Raw genomic sequence first — 17,161 nt, forward strand, 5'->3', positions numbered from 1 at the left:
TCTGAATTCTGCAGCTCAAGAATTAATGAGGAAGCAATGTATTTCTAAAGACACAAAGGAAAATAACTACACATGAAATATTATGCAGTTTTTATTTGGGACAGGAATTTTTGCTCAAAGGCCATTTGACAGTCTCTGTTCACCTTTACTGAGGCCTATAACTGTAAGGACAAATGCCAAAGACACATATTGAAAGGAAGTAGCATAAAGATGAAAAATAATCCATGACCCAATCACTTTAATCAATGTCAAAAATGAGTGTTTTGTACTTACAGGCTTCAGAAAATGACTAGCCTCTCTCTAACAAAATTATGAGTGGTAAACATTTTCAAAAGTATTCCATTTTGGGAGTCCAAGTGAAAGAACAATCAGAAGTTCTAAGAAGCAAGAGCTGGATCAGTATTTACAAATATGTTTCAAGATCTATGGACAGATACTGGCTTTGAAAGGATAGTACTCATTCTGGACATATATATCAGCATACTACAAAATAGGATAAAAATTAGGTTATTATGTCTAAATTGTTATTAATCTCCAGGTTTTAAAAACACTTATTAATATATCGTGAATTATATATAATATTACTTCAAAATTAAGCAAGGCATGATAACTTAGAATTATGATCCCAGATACACAGGAGGCAGAGATGGAGTATCAAGGTTTGAGATTATCTAGGGAAAAAAGTTAGTGGGACCGTATCTGTGAAACATGCTAAATATAGTGGCAGATACATGTTAACTATGCAAGAGATTGAGGCAAGACTGGGGGAAAAATGAAGCCCCACCTGAAAAACAAAAGAAAGAAAAAGATCTGGCTCAATGGTATAATACTTGTCCAAGCACAAGACACTGAGTTCAAATCCTAGTACCACCAAACAAACAAAAACTGGTTCTCTGTATGAGTATGTTGGCAATGGTGGTAGCACACCTAAATTACAGGTGCTTGGGAAGCTGTGGCAAAAGGATTTAAAGTTCAAAGCCAGCCCAGGAAACTTAGTGAGATCTTGTCTAAAGAACTAAGAAGGGATGGGGTACATCTCACTGGTAAGACATGCTCACACATGTTGTGCCCTACCACTCACTAATTCTAGGTCCAATCTCATTACCACCAAAAAGAAAACAAAATGTGGAAAATGGCAAGTATTGTAACACAGAAAGTGTTCCAATCACAACTGCGAGAAAGAACAGGGATGACTTTGCACAGGAGTTGGCCTGGCTACAAGGCTGTTAAAGTTATGACAAAACAAGTAAAGTTTGTATAGATGTAGACAGAAACCATGCCAGATAGATGAATGACAACTGTGACAGACAAGTAGAAACCTGAATGACATGCTTCAAGCAGCTGGCATGGAAAAGAAAGGGGAAGCAAAATTATCAAGCAGGAGATACAGGAGATATGTTTTACAATTAGCATTTTAAGAATTCTGATCTTACTGTGGGGGGGGGGTACACACATACACACACATAACATTATATATATGTAAATATGTTTTACAATTTGTATTTTAAGAATTCTGACCTTGGGCTGGGGATATGGCCCAGTGGCAAGAGTGCTTGTCTCGTATACATGAGGCCCTAGGTTCAATTCCCCAGCACCACATATGCAGAAAATGGCCAGAAGTTGCACTGTGGCTCAAGTGGCAGAGTACTAGCCTTGAGCAAAAAGAAGCCAGGGACAGTGCTCAGGCCCTGAGTCTAAGCCCCAGGACTGGACCAAAAAAAAAAAAAAAATTCTGATCTTACAGTCGGGGGTGGCGGGGGGGGGGGGGTGCTGCGGGCGCTTAAAGTTAGGACCAAAAACATAAAAGTGAGAAATTTAGCCCACAAATCAGGTGATTAAAAAACAAATCAGGGGGGCTGGGAATATGGCCTAGTGGCAAGAGTGCTTGCCTCCTATACATGAGGCCCTGGGTTTGATTCCTCAGCACCACATATACAGAAAATGGCCAGAAGTGGTGCTGTGGCTCAAGTGGCAGAGTGCTAGCCTTGAGCAAAAAAAGAAGCCAGGGACAGTGCTCAGGCCCTGAGTTCACAGCCTAGGACTGGCCAGAAAAAAACAAAAACAAAAAAACAAAAACAAAAAAAACAAATCAGGGCTGGGAATATGGCCCAGTGGCAAGAGTGCTTGACTTGTATACATGAAGCCCTGGGTTCGATTCCCCAGCACCACAAATATAGAAAACAGCCAGAAGTGGCGCTGTGGCTCAAGTGGCAGAGTGCTAGCCTTGAGCAAAGAGAAGCCAGGGACAGTGCTCAGACCCTGATTCCAAGGCCCAGGACTGCCACAAAAACAAGAAACAAATCACTTCATCTCTGGGTTTTCTCATCAGAGTTATGTTTTCTGCTCTAAAAATATCTCTTTATAGGGCTGGGAATATGGCCTAGTGGCAAGAGTGCTTGCTTCGTATACATGAAGCCCTGGGTTCGATTCCCCAGCACCACATATGTAGAAAATGACCAGAAGTGGCGCTGTGGCTCACGTGGCAGAGAGCTAGCTTTGAGCAAAAAGAAGCCAGGGACAGTGCTCAGGCCCTGAGTCCAAGGCTCAGGACTGGCAAAAAAAAAAATCTCTTTATAGGTAAATGTTAATTCACATGGTTACTGTTGACCTTAACCATGACATTTAAAAACGCATTGTAAGCTATATGATTCCATAGATAAATGTAAGTGAAGTTTCTTTATTCAATGTGGGTGTTATATTTTTGAAGCATCTCCACCATATTATAATATGACTCCTGGCAAAAATCAGTCCTCCTGAGTTGGGGTACCAGAAAAAGGGGGGGGGGCGTAGACAAGAAGGAAAGCAAAAAAAACTGAAGAGATTATTTTCCTCTTTATTGTTTCCTCTTTCAGACAATTAAAAAGATTAAGTTGCTTAACAATGTGTATATCTTATGGATGCCCAGTAATTAGTTTATCTTGTGCATTTAGATTTTTCCTACTGGGCTGGGAATATGGCCTAGTGGCAAGAGTGCTTCCCTTGTAGATTTTTCCTACTATTGCACTAGTTGTTTTCTGCTCAGGAGAGGTGAAAGCCACCTCTGGTTTCATGTTAAGGATTAAAAAAAAAAAAAAAAAAAGTAGAAAAAAAAAAGTTACTTATAGGCAAGGACAAAATAACCTGAGAAAGATGCACTTGTGAAAATGTGGTTCCCAATGACATCTGAAGAGAGTTTTACCACAAACTGGTCAAAAGAGGCTCTCTTGAACTAAAGATAAAACCATGAGGAAAAGCTGAGAGCTCAATCAATATTCTGGAAGAATTCAATCAAAAAGATCTTATAGGAAAAAGGAAGACAAGAAGGAAACACCAAAAGAAAAGAGATTTTAATATTCACTTTAGGAGCACTGACAGTTGAAATAGGTTACAGAAAAGAAAAAGGAAGCATGTAAAGAAGAAACATGTAAATAGGTAACAAAAGTAAATCTGTAAACATGTGAAAAAAATGAATACTTAGAACAAGTGACACTTTCTGTAGGTAAATGGTTCAATGAAGGAATTATATGCCACAGCATGTATTCCTGTCTGGTAACAATGTGCAGAGTGGACACTTTGAATAGCACTGTTTTATGGATTTCACTTGTTTCTACCTACTTTCTATATCTCGTCTTATAATAATAATAATTTTATTTTACTTTGGAAAAGCATCTCTATCCTACTTTTAATTCTTCTAGAACAAAGAACTAATGAGTCATGTCTTGAAAATTGGAGTACCACATTCTATGCTATATCAATCCTGGGCATTTGTTGAAATTGCTGGAATTATATTCCTTCTGACAATGAGATTGAGCAATTAAATCCACATGTGCCAGAAACTACTTCAATTTCTAGAATTATAAATTACGGACTCAATAACTTTCACTGTTCCTTTTTGAGCTAGTGGCTCTCAAACTTTAGAGTATATCCAATTTACCTACAAGGTTTGTTGGGAAAACACACACACACACACACACACATCACTATTTGGTGACAAAGATCCACACTTCAGAACAAGTCTGTGATGAAGTCTGAGAATGTGCATTTCTAAAAAGATCCCATGTGATGCTACTCTTGTTCCAAAGACCACATTTCAAGTATCTTTTGTCCTCTATCTTATATTTTTCTAGCTTTGTTTTTATTAGTGCTAACATCTGTATTTCCCAGGAGGAAATTTTGTTCAAGACTTGAAAGATAAAGCAGAAGCACCCTCATGGGTGGCTATGCCTGTAATCCTAGCTATTGAGAAGGCTGAGAATTAAGGAATGAGGCTCAAACCCAGCCTAAGCAGGAAAGACTATGAGACTATTATCTCCAATTAATCACCAAAAAGCCAGAGGTAAAGCTGTGGATCAAATGGTAGAGCACAATCCTTGAGCCCAAAACACTCAGTGCCTCGGCTCTGAATTCAAATCCCTGGGCCAGAAAAAAAAAAAAAAGTAAATCAGAAGGTATTTTTCTTGTGGGATCCACATGGTCAGATATGGTTGACAGACACACATCCACCAGGTCCCAACTATTAGTGCTGGGGCCAACAGCAGTCAGTCATAGCCCTCTGCAAATCTATAGAGGCTGTAGCCAGAGGCAATGGTTTGAAAGTACCTCTCCAAAGATGACTTCCAGTTTTTCCCTGGCCTTTTGGAATGTCCTGTATGCTTTTCAAATATTGAGTCTTGAGGGTTTGGATTAGGAAGACAGATTAGATAGATGGATAGATGATAGACAGATTGACAGACACGCATGCACGTACGTACGTACGTACATACATACATACATGCATGGTAGATAAGACAGTACTTGACCTGAATTCATTTGAAAGAGAAGAAAGACAAGGCAAGGACGGGAAGGAAAGGGGAGGTGAAAAGGGAAGGAGAAGAGAAAGGGGCAAGGATTAAAAAAGAGAAGCAGAAAGGGAGATGGAAAGGAAAAAGATGAGATAAGAAAAAGAGGGGAAGGAAAAGGGGAGAGAAAGGAAAACAAGACTGAATCTTGTTATTTATGACCAAAATAATCTTACAACTGCATCTATTTTCATGTTCACCACTTTCTTCATTAAGTCTTTCATCATTCTGCCAGATTTATTTCTAGATACAGTACATGAGAGTTTCTGCTCTAATCGCAAAATGAATCTTTTACTTTGGTGACAGGGAGTGAACTCAGGTATCTCATGCATGTACTCCCAGATCCCAAATGAACAATTTTTATAGTTTCTGTTTGTAAGGTCTTGGAAGCATAGGGTAGTCTCTAACATTCCTGATATTAAGTTGTTCCTGGCTCAACTTGTGTGGTAAACTTATAATAACCAGCAGTTTTGTGAAATTATTTTTACTCTATTTATCTGCAGATAATCGCCAATATTAAAACATATTGTCTACAAAGTACTTTGTACTTTCCAATTCTTAAAATTTTTATTTTCTTCTCATTGCTTTGGTATTATTGCAGGGTAATGATAAGGAACCCCACAGGCTCTCAGTGGGCTACTAAAACTGAAGGAACTAAAACCCAGATACTGGGCTGGGGATATAGCCTAGTGGCAAGAGTGCCTGCCTCGAATACACGAGGCCCTAGGTTCGATTCCCCAGCACCGCATATACAGAAAACGGCCAGAAGCGGCGCTGTGGCTCAAGTGGCAGAGTGCTAGCCTTGAGCAGGAAGAAGCCAGGGACAGTGCTCAGGCCCTGAGTCCAAGGCCCAGGACTGGCCAAAAAAAAAAAAAAAAAAAAAAAAAAAAAAACCAGATACTGAAATCAAAGAATAGATTTAGCCAAGTAGCAAAGTGAGTCAACAATTCTCCATACAATGACCCTGTAAAAGAACTGTTATCTCTGGAGCTTTTTATTAGTGACAGAGCAGAATGGGTAGTGGGGTACAGGCTGGGTATAAGAAATTACTGGCCTAGGGGCTGGGAATATGGCCTAGTGCAAGAGTGCTTGTCTCATATACGGGAAGCCCTAGGTTCGATTCCTCAGTACCACATATATAGAAAAGGCCAGAAGTGGCGCTGTGGCTCAAGTGGCAGAGTGCTAGCCTTGAGCAAAGAGAAGCCAGGAGTCCAAGCCCCAGGACTGGCAAAAAAAAAAAAAAAGAAAAGAAAAGAAATCATTGGTCTAAATTTAGCTCTAGCAAATGAGCTCCTGTTTTCACTTTAATAAGGTGGTTATACAATTGTATTTCTTTAAGATTTTGGGAAAAGTTTTAAATTTATACTCAGATTTCCAGTTGTGAAAGAAGAAAGGTAGATACAAAGGGTATATACAATTAAATTACATTTTTATAAATTAAAAATATAGAAACCTTAAATATCTGATAGGAAGATATTTTATTTCAATTCTGAGCATTTTCTGAGCATTTTCAATAGCCCAAAGCATGGGAGACATTTGATTTTGCTCTTTATCAATTCATACTTTAAAACCAAACGTGAAGATTTTAGAAACCATAATTATTGAGTTCTTCCTTGCTTTATTCTGGGCTTTGTTTTAACAAAAGAAAACACCTTATCCTTTCCATGATTTAAAAAAAATTAATACTTGTTCTGTGACTAGGCTGAGGATGCAGCTCAGCGGTAGATTGCTTACCTAGATAAGCAAGAACCCATAGGTCTGACCCCAACATTGAAAAGAACAAAGAAAAGAAAAAAAGACATGTGTCACCATCATGCCTATCTTAATCATTATTTTCTGATCTTATATGAAATACATTTATTTAAAATAGTACTTTTATTGTTTATTCATTAGAGCTTACAAAAAAGGTGAGCTGCTTCACTTAATTCTACTTCTTAATGATAAATGCAGGAAGCTAATTTATAGTCTTTAAATTTTAGCACAAAGTAATCATATAATAGCAACAAAAATAATATCTCTTTATGAGCAGCGCAAATCTTCGTTCTTAATCTGTTTATCCAAACTTAAAAAATTAAAATTGTCATATAATATGGAAGATCCATTGTGTAGGCTGTTCCACCATCTCAGAACAGAGTTTGACTCATCCTTCCTAATGGCTGTGCCCCTAAGCCCATCTTCCTGCTTGAACTGCAGCACAGAACTGCTATTGCAATGCAGGGATTTAGCTACATGAATGCAGAAGTTTTCTGTTAATTAGTCTTCAACTTGATCATCCCTTATTCTGTTTTCACAGAAACAAACTGGACATCATAGACAGAACATAGAATACAAGAGAATTTAAATTTAAACTTCAGAGGTGATCCTTTAAACAACGTATAATGTTGATTAAAACATGCATTCTTAGTATTGGAGGCTAAACCTGGCCTTTTGAAAACAAAATCTTGAAGTTTTAAGACTTTACCCAATTCTCACTAGACCTTTATACTAAAACCATACAATAAATATTTGAGGGCTGGGAATACAGCCTAGTGGCAAGAGTGCTTGCCTTGTATACATGAAGCCCAGGGTTTGATTCCCCAGTGCCACATATATAGAAAATGGCCAGAAGTGGCACTGTGGCTCAAGTGGCAGAGTGCTAGCCTTGAGCAAAAAGAAGCCAGGGACAGTGCTCAGGTCCTGATTCCAAGGCCCAGCGCTGGCAATAAATAAATAAATAAATAAATAAATAAATAAATAAATATTTGATCTCATTTTTTTAACCAGGACTAGTATCTAAAGGAAGAATATGAAATAATGTTACTTTTTAAAATCCTTAATTTCTGTTTATAATGTTTCTAAGGCTGCTACTGGAACCTCCCACCCCCTGTCCCCACCAGGCATTATTTTACTAATTATTATGCTTAGGATGAAAAAGAAAAATCAACCTCAAATCCTGCTATTTTGTCACTTGGCTTCTGCCTGTTCCCATCAGGCATCTTGGGAGACCTATGCAATACCAAAATGAAGCCAGCCCACACAATGTCTGGCAGAGGGTGATGAGAATGGCACATTGTCTGCCTGGTCTGAACAGAGGTCACAGCAGGGAGAGCATCTGCTAAGATAATGTGAATGAAGGAAACAACTATAATTGCCTCATTAAAGATCTCTGGCTAAATAATCATAAGAAGAAAAGGTTAGGAAAACCATCCTAAAATTAGGTCTATAATAAGGAAATCTGGAGATAGAATAAAAAAAACCACAGAAGAATTAAAGACACTTGGCTATTCTATTGGTTTTACTAATTTTCTAACTCTCTACATTGATGAATGAAAACTTGTATGCAACAGTTCACTTATTCAAAAGCCACCCCAGCTAGTCATTAGTAGGAAGCAGAAGATGCAAATTCACAGCTGTCCAGGATACAAACAAATGTAAAATAAAGGATTGTGGGGAATTTCCTACAAGGGACCCACACAAAGGAATTAAAAAAGAACACCTCCTAGTCTGCATTTTTGGAGTTACAATGAATAGCATATAATTAATTATAAAGGCATAAGAAACAGGTAAGATACAAAATTTTTAAAGAGAAAAATGGCAAAGAAGAATAAAGGGACAAATTGTTTCTACCTGGTCAATTTGTTTTTTCTATTTTTCACCTATTAAAAATTTTTAAATAGTATGTAATTACAGTTAAATCCTCAGTCACTTCAAATTATGAAGTGGTGTGGGTATATATATTTTAATCAACACTTGATAAATACTTCATAGGAAAAACTAAGAAATGTTTTTTCAATTTAAATAAATTGAGCATCTAAACTACAAACAGATTAAAACACACTGATATTGTAACCAACTACTTTTATATTTCCTGATATTCTGCTGAACTTAATTTATGTCATACAGTTTATAAATATACTGTTCATATATAAACACAACCTTAAAGTGAATTATTGTTATTATTTTTCTCTGGTAACAAACACAATAAAATTAGCTTCTTATACCCATAAGCCAAGTTTAAAATAAGTAGACTATTTGATGACTTTGATGTTTTGCAACCAAAATGTGCTGGCTAATTTTTCCATTCCATTTACCATTCCAGTCTTTAAACTGCCTTAATCTCCTGCCCTCAGACTTTGACCTTGTAAGAATAGGGGTCAGAGGTCAGAATAGACAGACCTCAAAGGAGCTGGACTATCAATTCATGCCTGAGAGATTTTTCTGCCACAATAGGAACCTACCAAACAGCAAATTCCTAAATCTAATCATACAAGTATCAGGGTGAAACAGTAATTTATTGGAATTTGTTGATTTACATTTTTCAAATATCTCTAGCACTTCAATAGCATTTTATTTTTTCATTTGGAAAAAGGTTCCTATAATATACATGAAAATAAAATCACTGAACACTTGAAAGTAAAACAGATATTCCTTAATAAAATAACCCCATGAACCTAATTATAGGTTTATTACTTTCAGGTATATTATGGATATTTCAAAACATGCAGCACTAGATTTCTCCAAGTATATAATAACTAGAAAACTTCAAATTATACTACTGAGATACTAAATGAAACAAATGATACTGCTGCAGACATGGGAGGTAGGGACAGGACCACTGCTAGTTAATTCCAAGCTCACTTGATCTAAGAGTGAATGAGGATTCTATGCAGTATCTTTCACTGTAAGAATCAAAGTATATAGCCCTTCAATAAAGAAAGCTGTGTGTGTGTGTGTGTGTGTGTGTGTGTGTGTGTGTGTGTGTGTATACTGAACTCCCAGCCTGGATGCTGTGAAAAAAAGTATTTAACCTTTCAATAAAGAAAGCTTAAATGTGTATGTGTTTGTGTGTGAACTGAACTCCCAGCCTGGAAGCTGTCCCTGAATATTTTGCTCAAGGCTAGAGTTCTACCATGTGTGATACAGCTCCACTTCTGGCTTTTTGATGGTTAATTGGAGACAAGAGTCTCAAGGACTTTCCTGCCCAGGCTGGCTTTGGACCATGATATCCTCAGATCTCAGCTTCCTAAGTAGCTAGGATTACAGGTGTGAGTCACAGTCAGCCTACCCTAAATTCATTTTTACTCCCCAAGCCTTGCTGAAAATTCAAAGAATTTGAACTAACAAAATTATGGCCTTGTAAAAATAACTTTACTATCAAACATCTCTGCTTTGTTTAAAAAAAAATCTCTTCTGGTCTAGACAAATTATTTAATGAGCTAGATGAAGTATTTAATTAGTTTCTGTTTATGTTCACCCTACCTTTTCTGACCAGAAACGATGGCACATTATAATGTGCCAGTTTAACATTAGACTACCAGGAATACCAAATAACAATCATCTTTAAGTACAAAGATTATCATTTGAAGGATAAGGAGTCTAGAATACAGTCAAATAAAAGGAATCTTAGACTTACACATCAAAAGTAGTAATGCCAACAGTACAAGAAATGTATCCAATGCCCAACGTATGAAACTGTAACCTCTCTGTACATCAGTTTGATAATAAAAATTTGAGAAAAAAAAAAGAAGAAAAAAAAAGTAGTAATGCCAATCATTATTAACCTTTCTTTAAAAAAATACATTACCACTCTGACTTGTATAGAAAATTAAAGAGCTTACTCATGTGCTAATCCAATTATGCAAATTAAATATTACATAGAGCGAAATGAAGGCAGAACGTTGTATTCTTTCCTAAGTTATTAAAAAGAAATCTCAACATCACCTTGACAATAAAATTTTTAAAAAATCTCAAGTCAACATCACTGAAAAGAAAACTTTCGTTATCGTGAATAATTTGTGGTTGGAGTATATGGTTGAGTCAAAAGACATGGAAGATTAAAGAGAACAAAGACTGTAGTCACTACCTTAGAGGGAAGAGAATTTTAAAGGAGGTAAAATGAGATATCACAAACAAAACAAAACTTCAAAGCTGTATATATACACCCAATACATATATCTATCACATAAGCATGCAAGTCAAATGCTCTTAAAATAAGTTCTACCTATTTTGCTCACTAATTACTAAGGATTAAAATAATTTAGTCTGAATAAGCAATTCCAGACCAGATCTCACTCTACATTCCTTCAAAAGTTACTAGTATAAACAATATTTTATATAAATACTGAATTCCATGTTATAAACTGAGATGATTATTTCATACAAATACAATAAAATCAACCAAAGGCAAATAATTCATTTGACTACCCTCTCCCACAATTTCACCATTAGAAGTTACTTCTTTATCCTCCTAGTACATTGTGTGTCTTTAAAAAAAAAATGTACTAAATATATGATCGTTTTATAAGAAACCCAAGATTCCCTAATCTTTTGTTAACGAGATTCATTTTATTATAAAGAATGCTCTTATATGGCTTTTAAATCTCTTTACCCTCTTGAAAGCGAACATAAGAAAAACTTTGAAAAATCTAAAATTATTTCTTTTGAAATTTTAAGAGAACTTTTAAATGTAGAAGACGAAATGAAAAAATATGTTTACTAAGGAACTAGACCCTAGAAATTGAAAGAAATTTAAATTGAAATTTCTAAGTTTTTGTTAAATGGAATGAATATTTACTATATTCTGAATTTGGCTCTATCATTCAAGAGAACTTTTTTTTGTCCAATTCTGATGTTTTAATACCAGACAAACAGAATTTTAACACAATAATAAAAGCTTCATTTTCTCTGTAAAAAAAAATTAGTGCACTCATAATTAAGATGCAACCTTCAAACTTACATCTTGTTACAAAAGTAAAAATTTTCACAAAATGATTGTAAATTTATACAGAAATATCACAAATAAGCAAATCTTCCTGGGTGATGACACCATATTCTAAATATTAAGCATATTAATTTCATTTCTTAAAAATCTTTATTCAGGAGGCTGAGATCTGAGGATTACAGTTCAAAACCGGGCTGGGTAAGAAGTCCATGAGACTCTTATTTCCAATTAACCACCAAAAAAGCTAAAAATGGGGCTGCGGTTCAAGTGGTAGAGTGCTGGTTTTGAACAAAAACGCTAAGTCACAGTGCCCAGGCTCTGATTTCAAGCCCCCAGGGCTGGAGCACACGTTCACACACAGTCAGAAAAATAATTCTTTTTTTAAAACAATTATTCATAAGCAAAAATAAATCTTGACCCAATCCTCATACAGAAAGTAGTAACTGTAGATGGATCATTGATACAAATGCAAAATGTAAAATGCACTACAGAAAACATGGTAAGCAAATAATCTTTTTTTTTGTTTTGTGGTATTGAGATTTAATCTGAGAACTTTGAACTTACTAAGCAGGCTCTCTGCCACTTGGGCCATGCTCCCCCAAATTCTTCAACATGACATCAAATAAAAAACAGATTTGTCTTCAGCAAAATATAAAACATTCAGCTAGCACAGTGGCTTACATTGTTAGGAGTTACTCAGGAAGGATAACTTACAGCTACTGGTCAGCCCAGAAAAGAAATTCAGGAGTTACCATCACATTCAATAGAAGTCACCCTATCTCAAAAAGCAATCAAAGCAAAAAGGGCTGAGGCAGGGTTCCAGTGTTAAAGTGCCTGCCTGCGAAGCACGTAGCCCTGAGTTCAACCTCCAGTATCACCAAAAAATAAAGAAAAGAAAAAAATTCTGCTCTGGAAGAGATGTGTCAGAGGTTATAAAGTAAGTCATAAAAAAAAAAATCTGCAAATCACATAACTAGCAAAAAGCCTTGTATCCACAACATATACTAAAAAAAACAAACTCTCAAAAGTGCAACAATAAGAATACAAACAAGAGGCTGGGAATGTGGTCTAGTGGTAGAGTGCTTGCCTAGCATGCATGAAGTCCTGGGTTCGATTCCTCAGGAACTGAACAGAAAAAGCTGGAAGTGGCACTGTGGTTCAAGAGGTTGAGTGCTAGCCTTGAGCAAAAGAAGCCAGGGACAGTGCTCAGGTCCTGAGTTCAAGGCCCAGGACTGGCAAAAAACAAGCAAACAATACAAACAAGTAAGTTTTTTTAGAAAGGGTAAAGACACAGACATTTAACCAAAGAATATAAAGATGACATCAAATGTTCAACCTCAGTAGTTATTTGGGCAATCACTACATGGCAATTACAATGGTTGCAATGAAAAATAAAAACATAAAAACAAAACAATGACAATACGAAATACCGGCCCAGAAACACAGCAGGTGGAACTATTAATGTACTGCTGGTAAGAATACAAACAGCAAATCATCCTGGAAAACAATTTGGCAGTTTCTTAATTAAATATACACCAATGACCATAATAGCCAATGATCCCACTCCAAAAATGGAAACTAAGGTTCACACAAACTGATGCAATTCTTTGTATCCTGTTCCAACTACCACAGCTGGAAAATACATACAATACCCTTCAACTAATGGGCATACAATGTTACATCCACCTTATGGAATACTACTCAGTAGTTAAAAAAAAAACAAACTACCGATACACTTGACATTTTACATTAATTTGAAAGGTTTTATGCTGACTGAAAATCTAATTTCAAAAGCCTACACAGTACAGGACTCCATTCATATGTGATTTACACTAAGTCAACTACAATGAGAGGGAACAAGCTTCTGGTTGTCAGGCATTATGGGCAAGGGATACGTATGAGAGCGACGGACAATTCTGATACAGATTACAGTGGTGACTACATGAATGTGTACACATTAAAATTTACAGAACTGGAAGTGGTGCTGTGGCTCAAGTGGTAGAGTGCTGGCCTTTAGCTGAAGAGCTTAGGGACAGCACCAGGCCCATGACTGACCAAAAAAAAAAAAAAAAAAAAAGTCCTTCTAAAATTTACAGAACTGTGTTCCAAAAACAAATGGACCCATAGTGTATAGCTTAAAATAAAATGAACATTCCAAACAAAATGTACTCAAATAAACCAGTGTTTGTTTCTTTTTTTAACAGGAGTTAACTGAAATTCTACCTTTCTAGTATTTTAGCAATCAAATCAGTATCACCATCATCACCATCACCATCACCATCATTACCATCATCACCACCACCATCATCATCATCATCACTATCATCATCCATACTGGAGACTGAGCCCAGGGCCTTGAGGTACATGCCAGGGAACAGCTTTACCACTGATTTATATCCCCAGTACTAATATAATTATTTCAAATGTTTTAGAAACTATGAGTATGAAATTATCTTACTTCAATAAGTAAAATATGCCAGGAACCTACTAAATGATACCGAAGCTAGACTACTAGCTACTACTAGCTAAAGGGCCACTGGTAGCCAAATTTAGGAAATATGAGCACTAAAAAAATCCAATAACTCAAAGTAAGTCACTGGGTGGGTGGCTCATGCCTGTAATCCTAGCTACTCAGGAGGCTGAGATCTGAGGATTGAGGTTCAAAGTCAACACAGATAGAAAAGTCCTTTGAGGAAAACAAGAGGTATGGTTCTGATTAATATAATTTTAAGAAATAAAATGATGAGGAATGAGATAGTTAAAATCTTGAAGTACTTCCTCATAAAATTTATACTAATTATAAAAGTAAAAAGAATTGTAAAGTGGAAAAGCTTGGTTTATGCTATCTTGGCTATGAAGTCAAAGCTAATTATCATTAAGAATGTGAAAAGTTCAAAACTGTGTGCCACCTGACAGGACACAGGGAGAACACAGCATCACTTCTGAGATACTCTTGCCAAAGGCAAAAAAACCTCATAATTACAAAACAAACTAGTAGACAAACTCACTCTGAGCTGGATTCATCTTGGTGTTGACTAGCTCCTGTAGCCCTTAGACATAAATGGAAAGTAAGATAGAAAGGATTTTGTTAGAGTCAAGTTCAAAAATTTTAGCACAGTACTTCTAATTTATAGGCAATGTGGGAATAAGAGAAGCAAGTTTAAATACACTGGAATGACATGACATATTCTTCAAGACAAGTAGGCTAGGCTCCTCAACAAGTTCATGTCATGTCATGTTCAATGTTACAAGAGACTTAAGACATGTAAAATGGAGATAAAAGTCATGTTCTTCAACTGGATTCTGGTTTGAAAAAGAAGGAAAGATTTAGAGAACAAATTTTAACATGCAGCAGGTATTACTAGGATGCGATTATAGAAGCTATTGTATTAATTTTATTAAGATGCTAAAGATAACATATTGTGGCATTTATAATATACTATTCCACAAAACTGTTTCTAAACATTTATCAGACATCAGTGTATATGAGTGTCGAGCGCAATATTTTTCCTACTTTCTTGTATTCTAACAATTTTCACAACACATAGTAAAGGATAAAATGACAGGAAGTAGTAATACTACATAAGGTATCAGGAAAAACTAGCATTAAAAAGAAATCCAAGAGCTGAATTCTTGAACTCCAGTAAGATACAGATTTTAAATACAATAAAATTGTATATCAATAAAATTGATAAAACATTTAGGAAAATACAGGGGAAAATAAGCCAATGGAAATATAAGAATCCAGGATATTTTGTAACTTTTCATAGTTACTGTAACAAATCATAACATCTAAATTGAACTTTTGTTGTCATCACTAAAACTGTGTGACATAGTTAATATCTTCCAAAGAATTCAAGTAAGTTATCAACTCTCTCTAAAGTCTGTAAAGTTAGGGAATTAAGTCATTTATGGAGCAAAACATTGCTCTATTATCACAGTAAGACCCATCTCTTGTCAAATTTTGTTTTCTTGTTGTTTTAATTTCTACTCAGGAGTCTCCATGTTTGAGTATATTATTGCACATTGATACTGTTATACAAAAACTGGCACATAGCACTTGGGATTAGCAACCCAAGTTGCAACTCGGATTACTAACTCTAATGACAAAGATTACAGGCATTCTAAACTTTTAAAGTTGGAAATCATTAGCTAGGAAGTGTGTCAAAACCTTAACTACAGTAAGATATGCAATAAACAACAACAATTATTCACCTCTGACCACCACTACCTTCTATTTTGTCATATTATTCCTTCTACTACCCAACTACAAGAATTCTTTAACTCTGCTGCAACCTATCCAAATAAGCCTAACAATGTTTCAATGCCTTGACTTATATTCAGTTCATATCATATCATCATCATCATAATTGCTGTCTTTATCCTCAGCATCCTTGCTTCTCTCACTTTGCCATTGTCAACTAGGAAAATCACAACTTGGAAAAAATCCATTGTAATGTCTATTTTACAGTTCAAGCCATGAAGTAAACAATGTAGAAAGAGCTGACTATTTTAAATTACAATATACTAATCTAAAATGGTCTTTGGTACAACCTGAGATTCTTTCTCTAGAGTGTGTACCGTGTTTCTTGGTAAGACCTAAACCTCCTTTCTACTATCATTCTCTCTTCAGAATCTATCTTCAAATTTCATTAAGCTAATAATGATAAATCTCAGCTTTATGACTACCTAACCATGTATATCCAAGGTGTGCTTTGCCCAAGTTTTGAACAGTGCTCCATCTATCCTTATAACTGACTCTCCCATTTGTGTTTTAAATTCCAGTCTTCATAATCATTTCAAGAAATCACTCTAGCAATGATCCTCTCTTGTGCATGGTAAATCCTTTCCTTTACCAACCAACACATAAACATTCTAGAATTTCAATTTCTCTTCCCATCTATTGAAAATTTCACTCCAAAATTGTCTACTTTCTACTTTTGATTCCTATTGATTCCTCTTGATTCCTCTCCTCTGATTCTGTTGCACACAAGCCACATATTCTACCAATAAATTCCATGTTGCTAAGAGGGTCACGTCAGTAGTTACCTTGATCATTTTACTATCAGCACTACTGAAGAGCCCTTTGACCCTCTCCCTGAAATTCTTTCTTTTCTTGTTTTCCAAAACAAAATCCTTTTGGAATTTCTTCCTATTTTCCTCCTTGGTGCCCTTTGCAGTTCTGCCTTCTCTATGATGGAATGCCCCTGGGCTCAATCATTTTTCTTTTTTATGCATATTTGCTCTGATTGTGATCACATTTAGTGCTATGGCTATTAATTCCATCTTTTGCTCAATAATGCTGAATTTTTATATGCAGCCTTAGAACGCCATGTCATGCATCACCTGCCAAATCTACATCTCCACTTGTATGTTCATTTTGGACCTCTACTTAAAGAGTATGTCCCAAACCATACTTTTGGTTTACTGCTTCTTTTGCAGTCTTCCCCATTTTGGTAAAAGATCCGTCCATCTTTCCTGTTACCCAGGCCAAACAAACCTTGGAGACATCCTGGACTCTTCTTCTCTCACAGTCCACATCTGATCCATCAGTAAATCCTGCCGTCTCCACCTTCAAAACATACGGGAATTTTCGCTCACTACTTCCAAATCTATCACCCCAATCCAAACCACCACCATCTCT

General features: G+C 36.0%; 1 protein-coding gene across 2 annotated transcripts in view; it reads right to left on the reverse strand.

The window, feature by feature from the left end:
- The window catches only part of Lin28b (lin-28 homolog B), a 77,697-nt gene that overhangs the window by 15,371 nt on the left and 45,165 nt on the right, over nt 1–17,161 (reverse strand). The window contains exon 4 of one of the 2 annotated variants that reach the window (XM_048354596.1): nt 17,018–17,089. The exons of the other annotated variant lie outside the window; for it this stretch is intronic. Within the exon in view, the coding sequence (XP_048210553.1) occupies nt 17,018–17,089 (72 nt within the window). The remainder of the gene's footprint in view (nt 1–17,017; nt 17,090–17,161) is intronic. 2 annotated transcript variants of the gene reach the window in all.

The sequence above is a fragment of the Perognathus longimembris genome, chromosome 9 (genome assembly GCF_023159225.1).
Source record: "Perognathus longimembris pacificus isolate PPM17 chromosome 9, ASM2315922v1, whole genome shotgun sequence".
NCBI lineage: Eukaryota > Metazoa > Chordata > Mammalia > Rodentia > Heteromyidae > Perognathus > Perognathus longimembris.